The 17,251-nt window shown below is 49.6% G+C and overlaps 1 protein-coding gene and 1 long non-coding RNA gene across 2 annotated transcripts in view; one reads left to right on the forward strand and one right to left on the reverse strand.

Moving 5' to 3' along the window:
- MAPK13 (mitogen-activated protein kinase 13) overlaps nt 1-5,875 on the forward strand; it is an 11,590-nt gene extending 5,715 nt beyond the window's left edge. The window contains exons 4-12 of the mRNA XM_011986889.1: nt 2,016-2,124; nt 2,297-2,326; nt 2,762-2,809; nt 2,932-3,046; nt 3,159-3,230; nt 4,179-4,258; nt 4,498-4,576; nt 4,672-4,848; nt 5,105-5,875. Of these exons, the coding sequence (XP_011842279.1) occupies nt 2,016-2,124; nt 2,297-2,326; nt 2,762-2,809; nt 2,932-3,046; nt 3,159-3,230; nt 4,179-4,258; nt 4,498-4,576; nt 4,672-4,848; nt 5,105-5,184 (790 nt within the window). The 3' untranslated portion in view covers nt 5,185-5,875. The remainder of the gene's footprint in view (nt 1-2,015; nt 2,125-2,296; nt 2,327-2,761; nt 2,810-2,931; nt 3,047-3,158; nt 3,231-4,178; nt 4,259-4,497; nt 4,577-4,671; nt 4,849-5,104) is intronic.
- Nucleotides 5,876-12,421: 6,546 nt separating this feature from the next.
- LOC105544222 overlaps nt 12,422-17,251 on the reverse strand; it is a 47,693-nt gene continuing 42,863 nt past the window's right edge. Inside the window, exon 3 of the long non-coding RNA XR_001006732.1 lies at nt 12,422-12,658. This is a non-coding gene — a long non-coding RNA (uncharacterized LOC105544222). The remainder of the gene's footprint in view (nt 12,659-17,251) is intronic.

Here is a 17,251-nt window from a genome sequence, read left to right on the forward strand (position 1 = left end):
TTTTTAGTAGAGATGGGGTTTCACCGTGTTAGCCAGGATGGTCTTGATCTCCTGACCTCGTGATCCTCCTGCCTCGGCCTCCCAAAGTGCTGGGATTACAGGCGTGAGGCACCGCGCCCGGCCAGGAGTTTCAGACTTGGTGAAAAGTTAGGTCAGAAGAAAAGGGAGTCATGGTGTGTTTGTCGGGTGTTCACTGGTGATCTTGAGCTGAGCAGTCTGGCAGTAGGAGGGAAGCAGAAACCAGGTTATCTCAAGACTGGGAGTTAAGGCAGTGGAATCCAGGAATGTGGACCGCCCTTTCTAGAAGTTTGGTGGTGAGAGAGGGAGAAGGGGTGGTCAGTTGAAGGCGCAAAATCAAGGGAATGTGGTTCTAGCACAGAGAGGCTTCAGGAAGATTGTCGCCAAGATGAAAAAACCAGTGCCCGAGTGGAGGGGAAAGACAGGAGGGGACTGGGCATGGAGAGGGCCCCAAGGGAGGTGTGTGGTCAGGCAGGAGAGGGCTGCCAAAATCCAGAGTCTCCTGGAGATGCCTCCAGCATGTCCTTTCAAAAATATATATATATTTTATAATTTTTAAGGTAATATTTATTTAAAAATTTTTTAAAATTATATTGTAGAGATAGGGCTGTGTTGCCCAGACTGGAGTGCAGTAGCACAAACACAGTTCAACCTGTAGGCTCAAGCCATCCTCCCGCCTCAGACCCCCAAGTAGGTGGGACTACAGATGCATGCCACCATGTCCAGCTTTTTGTTTTGTTTTTAAATTTTTATAGAGATGGTGTGTCACTATGTTACTCATCCTGATCTCGAAATCCTGACCTCAAGTGATCCTCCCACCTCAGCCTCTTGAGTAGCTGAGACTAAAGGTGCATGCCACCACACCTATTTTTTTTTTTCTGAAAGATGGAGTCCAGGCCAGGTGCAGTGGCTCACGCCTGTAATCCCAGCACTTTGGGAAGCCAAGGCAGGCAGATCACCTGAGGTCAGGAGTTTGAGACCAGCCTGGCCAACATGACAAAACCTCATCTCTACTAAGAATACAAAAATTAGCTGGGCATTCTGGCGCGCACCTGTAGTTGTAGCTACTCAGGGAAGCTGAGGCAGGAGAATCGCTTGAACCTGGGAGGCGGAGGTTGCAGTGAGCCGAGATTGCACCACTGCACTCCAGCCTGGCGACAGAGCGAGACTCCATCAGAAAGAAAGAGAGAGGGAGCGAGGGACGGAGGGAGGGAGGGAGGAAGGAAGGAAGGAAGGAAGGGAGGGAGGGAGGGAGGGAGGGAGGGAAGGAAAAGAAAGAAAAGATGGGGTCCCTATGTTGCTCAGGCTGGTCTCAAACTCTTCGCCTCAAGCGATTGTCCAGCCTCCGTCTCCCAAAGCACTGGGATTGGAGGTATGAGTTATGCCCCCTGGCCTATTTTATAATTTTTATTATTTTTTGTCTTTGTCCTGGACTTTGCTGTTGCTACAACAGTTACATTTTGCTGGCCTGATCCTGTTGTGCAATTCCCTAAGAGGCTGCAGTAGCCTCCCCATGTCCCCCTTCCACCCTCCTGGAAACTGTTGTATTGTTTCCTTCTTGGAAAGGTGGACATATTATTTGTGGAGCCATCTCAGCTGGGCATGACCCTCTGAGGGATAAAATATTTGGACAGAAGCCAAAGGAAATACTGGCAGATGTTTCTAACTCCTAGCTGTGGCTTTCCCTGGGGTGTGGAGGAGGGCAAGGAGAGAGTACCTTTGAAGAGCGGGAACACAGTTCCATGTGGCTTTCCTGAGCACGCTCCGACTGCAGCGCTTACTCTGAGCTCTGCCAGTTGGGCGGCCTGCCACAGGAAGGCTGGGAGCCAGGAGCCCAGAGGCCTGTGTGGTGATCTGGCTGGCTGAGGTGGGGTTGGTTTTTGCACACTGGAGGGTGTCTCTATGACCCCTGTTCTGCCCTGAGGCCCTTCCTCTGAGCACAGACCTGGGGCTGGGTGGGACCCAGCACTGTCCCAAGAAGCCCTCATGCCTTCCAGCTACCTGGTGATGCCCTTCATGCAGACGGATCTGCAGAAGATCATGGGGATGGAGTTCAGTGAGGAGAAGATCCAGTACCTGGTGTATCAGATGCTCAAAGGCCTTAAGGTGGGTGGGGAGTTGGAGGGTGGCAGAAGGGATGCCTTGCTGTCGAGACCTGAGGTTTGGGGGAGGCTGGAGGGAGCACACTGTTACAGGTCGGAGGAGGTTTCTGAGCCAGCCTGCAGTGCCTGGTGTGGAAACTGGGCCACGGACTCACCCTTCTCTCTCCCACACACAGTACATCCACTCGGCTGGGGTCGTGCACAGGGTGAGTGCTTTCTCTGCCATGGTCCTCAGAGGCCGCTGTCCCATCCCTGGGTGTGGGGTTCTTTGGTAATCAAGGAGTGGGAAAGGTGGAGGGAGAGGACACTTCCCAGAAGCCCAGAATGTGGAGTTTTCAGACCCAGCCACGGCCCAGGAAGGCCTGCTCCAAAGAGTCGCTGTGTCCCAGGGGACTTCATGGGGAATTGCTGCGGACAAAGTGAGCCCTGAGCTGAGTGTTTTAGGCTTCAAGAATCAGGAACATTTTAGAGCTGGATGGGCCCCGAGAGAACACCTAGTCCCACCCTCATTTTACACATGAGGAAACTGAGGCCCAGAAGGGGAAGGGGCCTGGCTGAGGTCACACCCCTGGGTGGTGGTGGAGCTAGGACAAGCTCCATCTGTGCCTCAGCCTAGCATGCACTCCCTGTCCTCTCCCCAGGACCTGAAGCCAGGCAACCTAGCTGTGAACGAGGACTGTGAACTGAAGGTGAGTGGGCTGCAGGCTCAGCCCAGAGGTGGGATGGGCCCTCCCCTAGGGAAGCCCCTGGAAGCCGCTCCCAGAGCCTCCTCCTCTCAGCAAGTTCCTTTTCCATTTATCCCGAGCCATAGATCCTGGATTTTGGGCTGGCGCGGCATGCAGATGCCGAGATGACTGGCTACGTGGTGACCCGCTGGTACCGGGCCCCCGAGGTGATCCTCAGCTGGATGCACTACAACCAGACAGGTCAGTGGTCAGCGCCTGAGAGGGCAGTCCTGGGGCCATCTGGTCACTCGGTGCTGATTGACTGCCGGGCCCCAGTCAGACAGTCCAGGTGACACTCCCCCTCCCTCTGCAGTGGACATCTGGTCTGTGGGCTGTATCATGGCAGAGATGCTGACAGGGAAAACTCTGTTCAAGGGGAAAGATTGTATCCTTTGCTGGAAAAGCCAAATTCCATCTAGGGATTCCTTCCTTCAACAGACACTTTACTTAAGCAACTGTCTTTTTTTTCTTAATGTGAGAGTGATGTATACTCCCTGTAAAATAATTTGTAAATGCAGATAAGGCTGGATGCGGTGGTTCATGCCTGTAATCCCAGCACTTTTGGAGGCCAAGGTGGGAGGATCATTTGAGCCCAGGAGTTTGAGACGGGAGGTGGCAATAGGGTGAGACCCCTTCTCTAAAAAATTTTTTAAAATTAGCCAGACATGGGCCGGGTGCGGTGGCTCACGCCTGTAATCTCAGCACTTTGGGAGGCCAAGGCGGGCAGATCATCTGAGGTTAGGAGTTCAAGACCAGCCTGGCCAACGTGGTCAAATCCCAGCTACTCGGGAGGCCGAGGCAGGAGAATTGCTTGAATCCAGGAGGTGGAGGTTGCAGTGTGCCCAGATTATGCCACTGCACTCCAGCCTGGGTGACAGAGTAGACCCTGTCTCAAAAAATATATATATATAGATAGATAGATAGATAGATAGATAGATAGATAAGCAAAATGATGAAAAATGGGTCACCTATAATTCTGCCACCATGTGGAAAATACATTTTGGCACCGCACACATTAACTGAGTGACTGTGTGTGCAGGACAGGCCTTTGGTGAGAAGATGAGGAAACAGAAAAGAGTGACTGGGATGAAGGCTGAGAAGTCCACATGTATTTGTCCGGTAGGGAACCCCCTCAGCCTGGCATGTTGGAAAGCTCTCCAGAGCCCTGAGCCCTGAAGAATGAGCCTCTCCTGAGAGCTCATTGGTGGTTAGGCAGGGCTGGAGCCTGGACAATCAGTTGCCACGGTGCCCAGGTGAAGTGATGGTGGGGTCGTGGGAAGGGCAGTCTCAGACCCACCAGGAGAGCAAGGCTAAGCCTTAACCTGCCACCAAGACCTGGACCAGCTGACCCAGATCCTGAAAGTGACCGGGGTGCCAGGCACGGAGTTTGTGCAGAAGCTGAACGACAAAGCGGTGGGTGGTAAATGGGACCTAGCCTGGCCTGGGAGTGTGCTTGACTGACTGGGCCCAGTGGGCTGGAGGCTCACCCGCACCTTCCCGCAGCATCCTCCTACCCTGGCAAGCGCTCTTGTCTTCACCTCACTGTGGACCCGGACCTGAGCCTTCAGCCCTGCTCTGAGGCTTTTCTGAAATCCCTGCTCTACATGCTGAGGCCAGAGCCCTAAGGGGTTTGATGCTTTTCTGTCTTCCAGGCCAAATCCTACATCCAGGCCCTGCCACAGACCCCCAAGAAGGATTTCACTCAGCTCTTCCCGCGGGCCAGCCCCCAGGGTGAGTCTCATAGCCCGCTCCCCAGGGGCCTCTCAGTGCACCCCAAGGGCGGGCTTTCCCGCGCCGGTGTGAGGCTCATGGCTCTGCCCCTGCAGCCACGGACCTGCTGGAGAAGATGCTGGAGCTAGATGTGGACAAGCGCCTGACAGCCGCGCAGGCCCTCACCCATCCCTTCTTTGAACCCTTCCGGGACCCTGAGGAAGAGACGGAGGCCCAACAGCCATTTGATGATTCCTTAGAACACAAGAAACTCACAGTGGATGAATGGAAGCGTAAGAGCTGGGGCCTCGGGCTTCCTCGCCTCCACCTGCAGCCTCTCTTCCTTGCTTCCTCCATCTTTATGCCTGGCCTCTGCCAGCCCTACCTGCCACCTAAGGCTCCTGCCCCCTCCTAGGAGACCTAGGCATTGTCTCCTAGGTGCTTCTTTCTCCTTGAGCTGACTTCGCTCTCCATGCTCTCTCTGAAGGGAGGTGGACTTTCTCGCCTCAGCACCTCCTTACCCACCTTAAACCATGCTGCCTTTCTCAGAGCACATCTACAAGGAGATTGTGAACTTCAGCCCCGTTGCCCGGAAGGACTCGCGGCGCCGGAGTGGCATGAAACTGTAGGGACTCATCTCACATGGCACCGCTGGCCAGACACTGCCCAAGGACCAGTATTTATTTGTCACTACCAAACTCAGCCCTTCTTGGAATACAGCCTTTCAAGCAGAGGACAGAAGGGTCCTTCTCCTTATGTGGGGAATGGGCCTAGTAGATGCAGAGTTCAAAGATGTTGGTTGGGAGAAACTAGCTCTGATCCTAACGGGCCATGTTAAACTGCCCATCTGGAGAACTGCCTGCAGGTGGGGACCTTTCCTTCCCACTGGAGTGGGGCTGAGAGGGCGCTGAGCCAGGCCAGGGGCCTATGGCAGTGATGCTGCATTGGTTTCCTAGGGATGCTCTAACGAATTACCACAAATTGAGTAGCTTGAAACAGCAGAACTTGATTTCCTCACAGTTCTGGAGGCTGGAAATCTGGGATGGAGGTGTTGGCAGGGCTGTGGTCCCTTTGAAGGCTCTGGGTAAGAATCCTTCCTTGGCTCTTTTTAGCTCGTGGTGGCAGTGGGCAGTCCGTGGCATTCCCCGGCTTAGTGCTGCATCACTCCAGTCTCTGTCTCTTCTGTTCTCTCCTCTTTTAACAACAGTCATTGGATTTAGGGCCCACCCTAATCCTGTATGATCTTATCTTGATCCTTATTAATTACACCTGCAAATACTCTATTTCCAAATAAAGTCATATTCTTAGGTTCCAGGTGAACATGAATTCCAGGGGGAAATGATTCAACTCACTACAGATAGCTGGGAGGGAGGGGCCCCTTCCTGGGCCCTGTGCTGAGGCCTTGTGCTCTGTGAAGGAACCAAATGTGTTTGGCTGCTAAATTAAGGGAGTTGCGGAGAGAGCTGCAGCTGGTGCGATTGCATTCAGGTTATTTTGGGTGAGTGATAAGCAATCAAGATATGAAACAACAGCAGGCTTGGAGACTGCGAGCTGCACAGGCAGAAATGGGCTCTTGCCTGGCTTGATGGCAAACCGTTCTGCTCCCTTTGGGAGATGGCACAGCTCTCCAGAGCTTTGACCTGACAGTGGCTAGAACCTCTGTTTTTATCTGAGAAACGAATTTCCATGTGCGCAAGCTATCAGGGGCACAGTGGGTCTCAAATTTCCTTGTGCACCAGGGGAATTGTTAAAATGCAGATTCCTGGGCCCCATCCCAGGGCTTGTGACTCAGCAGGTCTGGAGTTGAGACCTTAGAATGTGCATTTGAATGAGGACCTCTCGCCCTGACCCAAGCCTCGTGATTCTGATGGATATCAGACATTTAGTGGATTTCAGTCATACTTGATTTGTTGGGAGGCCTAAATCAACCTACAGCAGAAGACTGGGGGGCTTCAGATGGAGCTTTACACTCATCTTACAGGTGTTAAAACTGAGGCTCAGACAACTTTTTGTTTGTTTGCTTGTTTGAGACAGGGTCTGGCTCTGTCACCCAGGCTGGAGTGCAGTGGCACAATTACTGCTTACTGCAACCTCAACCTCTTGGGCTCAAGCCATCCTCCCACCTCAGCCTCCTAAGTAGCTGGGACTACAGGTATATGCCACCCAGGTGCACCAGGACTACAGGTGGCTAATTAAAACATTTTTTTTCTTTTTTGTATAGGCAGGGTTTCTCTATGTTGCCCAGGCTGGTCTTGAACTTCTGGATTCAAGTGATCCTCCCATTTTGGCCTCCCAAAGTGCTGGGATTATAGGCATGAGCCACCCTGCAGGCCCAGACAGCATTTTTAAGGCCTTGAAACTCTTCTGTATGATACTGTAATGGTGGATACATATTGTGCATTTGTTACAATCTGTAGGACTGGATAACACAGAGTGAACCCTCAAGTAAACTATGGACTTCAGTTAATAATAATGTATCAGTATTGGTTCATAAATTGTAACAATTGTGCCACACTAATGCAAGATATTACTCATCAGGAAAACTGGGGAGAGAGGCGGGAAGTACATGGGAACCTCTGTACTTTCTAACAACCTAAAACTGCTCTAAAAAATAAACAACAGGGCCAGGGGCAGTAGCTCACGCCTGTACTCCCAGCACTTTGGGAGGCTGAGACGGGCGGATCACTTGAAGTCATGAGTTCAAGACTAGCCTGGCCAACATGGTGAAACCCCATCTCTACTAAAAATACAAAAATTAGCTGGGTGTGGTGGTGCATGCCTGTAATCCCAGCTACTCGGGAGGCTGAGGCAGAATTGCTTGAACCTGGGAGGTGGAGGTTGCAGTGAGCTGAGATTGCACCACTGCACTCCAGCCTGGGTGACAGAGTGAGACTCCATCTCAAAACACAAAAAACAAATACCCTGAGGCCACAGAGACATTAGGTCAGATACCCACAGCTGGGAAGTGGTGGAGTCAGGATTGGAACCCAAGTAGGCTTGACCACTGCGCCCAGCTTGAATTCAGGGTTGCCCAGCCTTCTGTCTTCTCGCCGCTCTCTCTGAGACCCTTACTGCTGACTGTGTCCATGGTCTCTGTTTTCTCTCCCACAGAAAGGCCCTGCTGTCAAGGAGTTGGGGAGTCCTTGACTGGGACTGGCTAGTCTTGCCACAGCCCTGGCCTCGCTGGTTACTAAACTGCCCCAGGTTCCCTGAGTCTAGATCCCTCTAAGTCTCCTTCTGAGAGTCCTCACTGCCACAAGGAAAAACTCCAGCCTTCTTGGCCTGGCATTCAAAACCTCTTGTGTTTTGAATCTCATCAGCTCCCACTGCCTCCCCTGGTCCTTATGTCAGTGTGAGACACCAGTCCTGGGATCCACCATAAGGTTCATTCTGCATCATTCACAGGTTAAAAGTCCTGACAAGTGCTGTAGTACACAGAACTGTTCAACTCATTTAATCCAGAACTTCCCAAATTTACTTAACCACAGGACCCGTTTTCTCCCAACAGCATGACACTCATAGCCTTTTTCTGCCCAGTGCAGCCCAGTGCACAGGTCCCGATACTGCCTCTCCCCAAGTAGGCTTGGCCTTCTTTTAGTGCCCGTGGGTGGAAGGCCCTCCATTCTCCTCTCCATTCTCCTTGGCCTTCAAGGCTTTGCCTTAGGCCTCCCTCCAGGCAGCTGTGGTCCATCATCCCCCCTGGGCTGCAGGCCCCCTCTGTGGGCAGCATTTACAGTGTGTGGTTTGGCCTCCCCTTCCCATTGCCCACTGTGAGCAAATATCTGTGTGTGAATGAATGAATGACTGGATGATGTCCCCAGGGGCCTGTCGGTCACTTCTTTGCCCCGACCAGGCCAATGTCATATGGAAGGTGGCAGAGAGCACAGCAGGAAGCAGAAGTGGGCGGTCCTGGGCTGTACCTTTGAGAATCTCTATTCTCTCAGACTCCCAGACCGCACTCCTCCCCATCATCCTTTGCTGTCCCCCTAGGCTGTCCCCACTCCGGAATTAAACCTCAGCCCCCTCCCACAGAATTTTCTCAAACCTGTGAAGTTTCTACAAAAGGTGGTGGAATGCTCAGCAGCGCAAGGTGGGGGGTGGAGGGGGTGGGGGCTCCATGGGTTTGGGTCTTGCCCAGTGGGCACATGGCCTGTGTGATAGGAAACAAGTCCATTCTCCTGCTGTCTGCAGGCAGAGGAGCTGGCGGGGTGGGGAAGGGGGAGATTTGGGCTCAGGTACTCTTGGTGGATGGGCTTCGTTCTGTGGCTGATGGGGTGGCTTAAAAGATCTTAACAGAGAGATCAGGAAGCCAGACTGCAAGGTGGGGGGCATTTCCTAACAGCAAGTGTGCCCTCCATTCCCTCTTTTGAGGAACAAAGAGTATCTTTGCTGGGGCCTGAATCATCCATGAGAACAGAGAGCAGCGGTGTCCCAGGGCAGGGCTTGCCTGGCGTGGATTGGGGTGGTGCTGCTCCCAGTGAGGGGCAGCACAAGGGGAGACAGAAATGGAGGAACAGCCCCCGTAAGGGCAAGCCCAGTATACACCAGTGCCCAGAACTGCCTGATGGAGGAACAGCTCCGTAAGGGCGAGCCCAGTGTGCACAGGTGCCCCGAGCTGCCTGCATGAGGCTGGAGGCTAGTTTGGATGAGGGCATGGCTCAACTTTCACTTGGCACATTGAAATAGCTTTTGCTGTCTGCTAGGGTGTGGAAAACTGTTTTTCCATGCCCCCAAGCAGTGCTGCAGCCACAGGTGAGGAGGGAGGTATCTCTCCCTGCCTCTCCTCCCAACTCTTGGCTTTTGCATCCTTAAATTTGGTTGAAACAATTCCCTAAGATCTAATGCTGGGAGGCTTCCCTTCTTTCATGACACAGTGAACTCAGGTGCTCTATCTGCATTCTCCCTAAATCCTCCTGAGCTTTTAGGTAAGAGGCCGGTGACTTCACGATGGGCAGCAGAGGCCTAAGGCCATTCCATCAAACTGAAGATGGTGGCAAGTTGTCCTCACTTCTTTGTTGAGCACCCAGGGGTATATCCTGGAGCAAGGGTGGTGCCAGGGATTCTCCTGCTTTGGTTCCTCCTGCAGGGTCCCGGCAGCTGGACAGCGGCCCTCACTGTGGGTGGATGACACTCAGTCAGGGGCTTTTGGCCATTTTTTGTGCCCTCGATCGCTTCTTAAAATCATCTTTTCTTTTCTTTTGAGACGGGGTCTCACTCCATTGCCCAAGCTGGAGTGCAGTGGTGCAATCACGGCTCACTGCAGCCTCGACCTCCCTGGGTTCAGGTGATCCTCCCACCTCAGCCTCCCAAGTAGCTGGGACTATAGTCATGCACCACTATGCCTGGCTAATTTCAGAATAATATTTTCGTACACATAAAATATGTAGGATTACAAAGTAAGCTAGTTATATTTATATACAGTTGTCAAAATATTTTTAAAATGTGTAACATGGTACTATGTGCATAGATTTCTTTATTAACATATTGAATAACAAGATCTAGGGGTGGGCCTATTAAACAATGGTAAATTGAAGTAGAGATGAGTGTAAACAATATTCTAAGATACCTGTGGCAAACTGTAAAGGGATATGAAAAACTCTGTGGTTTCTATTGGCGCTGCTGATACAACTGCACTTTGCACCCTTTGTCATAACCCAGGAAATAGAAACGACTGAAAATAAAGTTGTATTCTATTCCAATCCAAGTGCACAGACCCCTGAATTCTATAGTTCATGGACCCCAGTTATGAGCTATTGGAATGAGGCTGTTCTAGCTACTGAAATGAGGCTTTAGGTATCCTCTGAATTCCTAACAAACCCCCCAGCTCCACTCTCTATGATCACGGAGCCAGGCTGGAAACTTCCAGCACTGCACCTGGATGCCCACACACTCATCAGGGCCCACTCCTCTGGACCGCCCAACCTCACCACCCAGGTAGAAATGGACATGACTGGGGCATTTTGCTAGGGCAGTAGTCCCCAACCTTTTCGGCTCCAGGGACTGGTTTCATGGAAGACAATTTTTCCAAAGATGGAAGGTGGTGAGGAATGGTTTTGGGTGAAACTGTTGCACTTCAGATCATCAGGCATTAGATTCTCATAAGGAGCACGCAACCTGGATCCCTCGCATGCGCAGTTCACAACAGGGTTTGTGCTCCTATGAGAATCTTGTGCCACCACTGATCTGGCAGAAGGCACAGCTCAGGCTGTAATGCTCACCTGCAGCTCACCTCCTGCTGTGCAGCTCGTCCCTAACGGGCCACAGACAGGTATCAGCCCCTGCCTGGGGGTTGGGGACCCCTGTGTTAGGGAATTGGTGGAGGCCTCTGTATCTAGTTGGCAGAATGGGTGGAACTCTTCCATTCCTGCCCTGCCGTGGTCCCTCTAAGCAATTTTACTGATGAAGACACCTAAGCCCAGAGTAGGGCCAGGGCTCAGGTCTCCAATTTACCACTGCACCATTCTTCCTGCTGCCAGTGTGGTGTGGGCACGATGGAGATGAATGTGTGTTTTTTGCTCCCTGTGTTACTGCCCCGAGCCCCCGGCCACCATAGGCACAAAGGCAGCCACGCCTTGGGACAGGTTTGTGTTAACTGGCCAAGAGAAGGAGCTGCCATAAGACATTCCTCTCTGTGTTCCCAAAGGTCTCACTATTGAGAATATTTGGCCAGGACCCCGGGACGGGACGAGGTAGGGGATGAGGAAGGGAAGTGTGGTTGAGAAGCACTGTGGCTTAGATAGGAGGTTTCTCCTGACCAGAAGGAGGTAGAAAGCAGCCCCTGAGTACCCATATGCATTTGGGACGGTGCCAGCTCCCCACAACACCCTGACAAAGCCCAGGAAGGAGCTGCTGGGTGTGCCCGGGGAGGCTGGACCCTAAGCCCAGGGCTCCTGGTTTTGGCTGAAATTTCTGTCTCCGGAGTGTGGCCTGGGGCAGCAGACCATGGACCCCAAACAGTCCCGTGGACTGGGTCAGTGGTCTTCTGAGACAGAAGTGTTGGTTACCCACCCAACAGCCATTCTCCCATGTTCCTTAAAGAACCCACATTTTATTCTAGATGCCGCTTGCTTGGGAAGGTGGGCCTTTCCTCTAGCTCCAGAGGGTGACCCATGAAAGCCCTAAACCAAGTGTGCTGATTTTCCCTTTGCTAGGGATCGATTTAGGACTCAGTCCTGCCCAAGAGAACTTGGGAGAAGTCTGGGAAGGAGATACAGGTGGTCTGTACCTGCTACCTGCCCTGAAGATGGTTTTGTGAGCTCTGCAGCTCTGGCAGCCATGGTGTGACCATGAGATAGCAAGCCTAGGGTAAAAGGCCCACACACTGAGGACAATGGAATGCAAGGATAAAAGATCCTAAATGCTTGGATACATCAGGGAACTATGAAACCACTCTGAGGACTGCCTGCCTCTAGACCTCTTGCTACGTGAAATAACTAAATCACTTTTTTAGCTTAAGCTGCTATCAGGCAGGTTTCTTGTATGTATGGCCCACACATTCTTAACTGGCACAGCATCTCAGTGGTTTCAATACAGACTCATACGCACGGGGGCTTTCTCCAGATTGTGGGGTCCATAAGATGCAGAAGTTTTCTAGGGTTCCAAGGGAGAACCCCAGTAAAGGTTACAGTTGGATTTCCTCCAGCCCAGCAGGATAGGGCATTGCCTTTAGAAATTTGAGTTTAGTTCAGCCTTTCCTTTTATCTTATTTGTTTCTTTTTCAGACACAGGGTCTCACTCTGCTGCCCAGGCTGGAGTGCAGTGGCACAACCATAGCCCACTGCAGCCTCAAACTCTTGGGCTCAAGCAATCCTCCCACCTCAGCCTCCCAAGTAGCTAGGACTACAGGCACATGCCGCCATACCTAGCTAATTTTTTTATTTTTATTTTTTGTAGAGACAGGGTCTTACTATGTTGCCCATACTGGCAATCTTTCTTTTTTATCCTCCATCAGAGGAACTGGCACCCCTCTCTACTGCTGCTCTCTCCTTGTGTGGCACACTATAGTAGTTAACTGTTAGCTCTGGAGACATACGACATGTTATTCTCACCAGCCCTGTGATCTGGGGCCTCAGTTTCTTCATCTGTAAAATGGGGACAGTAACACTAAAGAAATAAAAATAAGGAATGTACTCAGAACAGTGCCTGGCACAAAGGAAGTGCTTGCCAAGCATTAACTGTTATTTTTATTATTTTCTCTACCACATCCTCTTCCCTCCTCAATTACCCCATCTTCCTGACATCTCCACTTCCTCCTTCTCAGTAGCAGTTTTTCCCACTCACCTTGTGTCCATGTTAAATCCCTCCTCAATGGGTCTACTACCTTATTCCCACCTGGGTTCTTTACCTTCTTGACAAACTGTCTTCAAAGAGGAGTCTGTGTTTGTCACCTTTGTTTTCTCACCACGACTCCCTAGCAAACACCCTGACACCTGCCTTCGGCATCTACCCTTCGTCCACAAGGAATCTGTCATGTTCTATAGCAGTCTCTGATCAACAAATCTTGCCGTCCTGGGTCCTACGCCTCTCCACCATGCCTGCCACCCTCCTCTACAGGGAGCCCCTCTGCCTCAGTGGCGTGACTGTCTCCCACCCCCTAGTGCCTTCCAGCTCTATCTCCCCAGTCTGGTCACTGGGCCAGCTTCCTGCTGCCTTTGACCTAGCTCACAGAGCAAAGTCCTTAGCCTGTGGCTTTCCTTTCTTCCCAGCCGTACTGGCCCTCCAGCCTGGTCTTCTCTCTAGAGCCTGGATCTGACTCCAGAGGCTTTCTGTGGAATCCTCCCACCGAGCCACCCCATCTCTTCCCACTTAACCTTCCTAAACTAACCTCCCTAGACCAGCTCTCCCATCAGACTCCCCCACTCTAGCCCACGATGCCCTCTGTCTCTTGGCCATTTAGCAGGGCCACCTTGCTGGCTCCTCCCTGCCTCTGCCTTCTTTCCCTGTTCGTCCCACATCTAGGGGCCCCTCTGTGATAATACTCCTCCCAGCTATTCTCTGTTGGCCACTTTAGGCCCCTTTGCACCTGTTCTATTATAAGATTAATAATACACAATGATTTCCTCCCTCTAGGCTCTTCCTTATCTGTTCTGCTGCCAGATTCTTCTTCCTTAATGCTGCTGAGACACATCCCCTTGCTCAAAAGCCAAAAATAGCCCCCTCTTGCTTACAGCAGCAGGTACCATACCCTGCCTGGTTGTGTTAGTTCCCACAGTAGGAACACACCTGGGTTACAGCAGCTCTTGCTTATATTACAACCCTGGTATACGCAGCCTTTTGGGCAAGGTCTGCAGAGTGCGGAGTTAAGAGCCTCAGCTTTGCATTCAAAAAGACCTGGGGTTGCATCCTGGCTTTGCCACTTACTAGTCATGTGTATTAGGGTTCTCCAGAGAAACAGAACCAACAGGATATATGCAGAACTTGCAAAAATCTCTATCATCTATCTATATCCACCTATATATATATCATCTATCTATATCATCTATATTTATCATCTATCTATATCTGTATCATTCATCTATCTATCTATCCATCCATCCATCCATCCATCCATCCTTATTTATTTTTAGGAATTGGCTGACAAGATTGCCAGGGATTAGCAAGTCTGAAGTTTGTAGGACAGACCAGCTGGCTAGCAATTCAGGTAAGAGTTGATGTTGCAATCTTGAATCTGAAATTCATAGCGCAGGCCAGGCAGACTGGAAACTCAGGCAAGATCTCTATGTTGTAGTCTTAAGTCAGAATTCCTTTTTCTAGAAACCTCCCCCTTTGCTCTTGAGGCCTTCTCCTGATAGGTTGAGGCCCACCCTCAGTAGGGAGGGTAATCTGCTTTGCTTACAACCAACTGATTATAAATGCTAATTCCATCTACAAAATTTCTTTGCAGCAACATCTAGACTGTTTAACCAAATAACTGGGCATGTAAGCCTGCTTGTCACACTATGCATTTTGGAGCAGGCTGTTTTCCTCCTCTGAGCCTTATTTTCCTTCTCCAAGATGGAATCTTGGAAGAGCTTAGCTCATAGGACTAGTGAGGGCAAAGTGCATACACAGAGTGCACAGTAAATATTAGCTATTTTTACTATTGTTGTGGTTGTATCAGTGGGTACTCAAAAACACTTGTGGATGATGTTAATACTCTTGGGAATATGGGACCTACAAAACATGGCTGCTGCCCTCCAGTTTTTGGTTGGGTTGTGCAGGTATAACACGAAACTATGGAGGTGAACTGTGCTTATTCTCATCTGACTCTGTGGCCCAACAGACTGGTTCAGAGCCTTTAGTTCATGTACAAACTCCCAAAGGAACAAAATCTTCCAGAATTCTTCACATTCTTTTTTTGTGAAGGGAGGAAGAAAGTTTCTCCACTGGTTTCTTCATTTTTGAGGGGATTTGGAACAATATGTCAAAAAGAATTAAATTTCACTTCTTCAGCAGCCATTTCACATTTTTTAAGAACTGCATATTTATGCCAGTAAACAACGAAGCAGGAACAAGATGATAGCTCCGTTTTCCTGGAAATCAGGAAATCAATCAAGCTGTCTCAAACTGAGATGTCTGCATTGTGAAATCCTGCTAACATTCCAAAAAGCTGTTTTAAATAAGAGTAATTTTTATAAATGGAAATTCTCTCCCTCTCTTTCTCCTCCCCTTACCCCTCTCCCTTCCTTCTTCCCTCCTTTCTTTTTTTAAACCAGTGTTGGCCACTGACTACTTCTGATGTGTTCAGCCTAGGCATCAATTTTTAAAAATAGGTGGGATGGGATATGGGTTTCTTTGCTTCTCTCTCTGAGACCTTTCCATTGTTTCTGCCCAATTAATTGGCACCCATCTCTGCCTGCCTAGGAGTCTGCTTGCCTTTGTCCACACCAGCCCTACCTGTTCCTACCCTTCTTTTTTTTTTTTTTTTTTTTAAACAGTGAAGCCATTACTTCAGCTGCGTCTTTCAGAACCAGGAATAAAATGATCTCAAAAGAACTTCTCTGTGTACAGTATTAAGATTTTATATATATATATGTATATATATAATATATATAATATAATATATACATGTATACTTCTTATTTTAAGGGTACAGTGGGGCATGCCTGTATTCCCAGCTACTTGGGAAGCTGAAGCAGGAAGATCACTTGAGCTCAAGAGTTCAAAACCAGCCTGGGCAACACAGCAAGACCTCATCCTTTAAAAAACAAACAAAAACTTATACAAAGAACAACTTTTTAATTTTAGATTTATAGAATAGCTGCAAGAAGAGTACAGAGAATTTCCATATATGCTGCGCCCAGCTTCCTTCTTATTAATATCTTAGTACAGTACTTTTTTCACAACTAATGAACCAATATTGATATATTATTATTTATTTTTCTTGAGACATTCTCACTCTTTCACACAGGCTGGGGTGCAATGGTGCAATCTCAGCTCATTGCAACCTCTGCCTCCCGGGTTCATGTGATTTTCCTGCCTCAACCTCCCGAGTAGCTGGGATTACAGGCCCGCACCACCACACCTGGCTAATTTTCGTATTTTTAGCAGAGGCGGGGTTTCACCATATTGGTCAGGCTGGTCTCAAACTCCTGACCTCAGGGGATCCACCCACTTCAGCCTCCCAAAGTGCTGGGATTATAGGGTGTGAGCCACCACACCTGGCCTAATACATTATTATTAAGTAAAGTTCATACTTTGTTCAGTTTCCTTTGTTTTTCACCAAAGTTCTACAGTAAAATTTACTTCCTAAAGTTTTACCTAATGTTCTTTTTCTGTTTCAGGATCCCATGTAGGATGCCATATGCATTTAGTCATGATGTGTCTTAAACTCCTCATGGCCATGACAGTTTCTCAAATTTTTCTTGCTTCTGATGAACTTGATGGTTTTGAGGAGGTCAGGGATTTTGTAAAATGTCCTTCAACTGGGACTCGTTTAATGTTTTTCTTGTGATTGGACTCGGGTAATGTGTTTTTGGGAGGAGGACTACAGTAGTAAAGTAACCTTCTCATCACATCATATCAAGGCTATATCCTATCAATATGACTTAGCACTGCTGATGTTAACTTTGATCACCTGGCTAAGGCAGTGTTTGCCAGACTTCTCCACTGTGAAGTGATTTTCTCCCCCTTCTTCCCACACTATAATATTTGGAAACAAGTCACTAAGCACAGCCCATATTTAAGGAGGGGAAGAGTACTCCACTTCTTTGAGGAGGGAATATCTAGATAAATTACTTGGAATATTTCTGCATGGGCGATTTTTCTCAATAATTTAGGTCTATGGGCCCACAGGTGTTTATTTTATACTTTGGTTATAATCCAATAAATAACATAATAAAAATAAGTAATAATAGTGATATGGTTTGGCTGTGTCCCCATCCAAATCTCATCTTGAATTGTAGCTCCCATAATTCCCATGTATTGTGGGAGGGTCCCGGTTCCTAGTGGGAGATAACTGAATCAGGGGGAGGTTCCCCCATGATTCTGGAGGTAGTGAATAAGTCTCACGGGATTTCATGGTTTGATAAGGGGTTTCCCCTTTTGCTTGCCTCTCACTCTCTCGCCTGCCCCCATGTAAGAAGTGCCTTTTGCCTTCCTCCATGATTGTGAGGCCTCCTCAGCCACATGGAATTGTGAGTCCATTAAACCTCTTTTCCTTTTTTTTTTTTTTTGAGACGGAGTCTTGCTCTGTCGCCCAGGCTGGAGTGCAGTGGC

The sequence above is a fragment of the Mandrillus leucophaeus genome, unplaced genomic scaffold, assembly GCF_000951045.1.
Source record: "Mandrillus leucophaeus isolate KB7577 unplaced genomic scaffold, Mleu.le_1.0 Scaffold3, whole genome shotgun sequence".
Taxonomy (NCBI): domain Eukaryota; kingdom Metazoa; phylum Chordata; class Mammalia; order Primates; family Cercopithecidae; genus Mandrillus; species Mandrillus leucophaeus.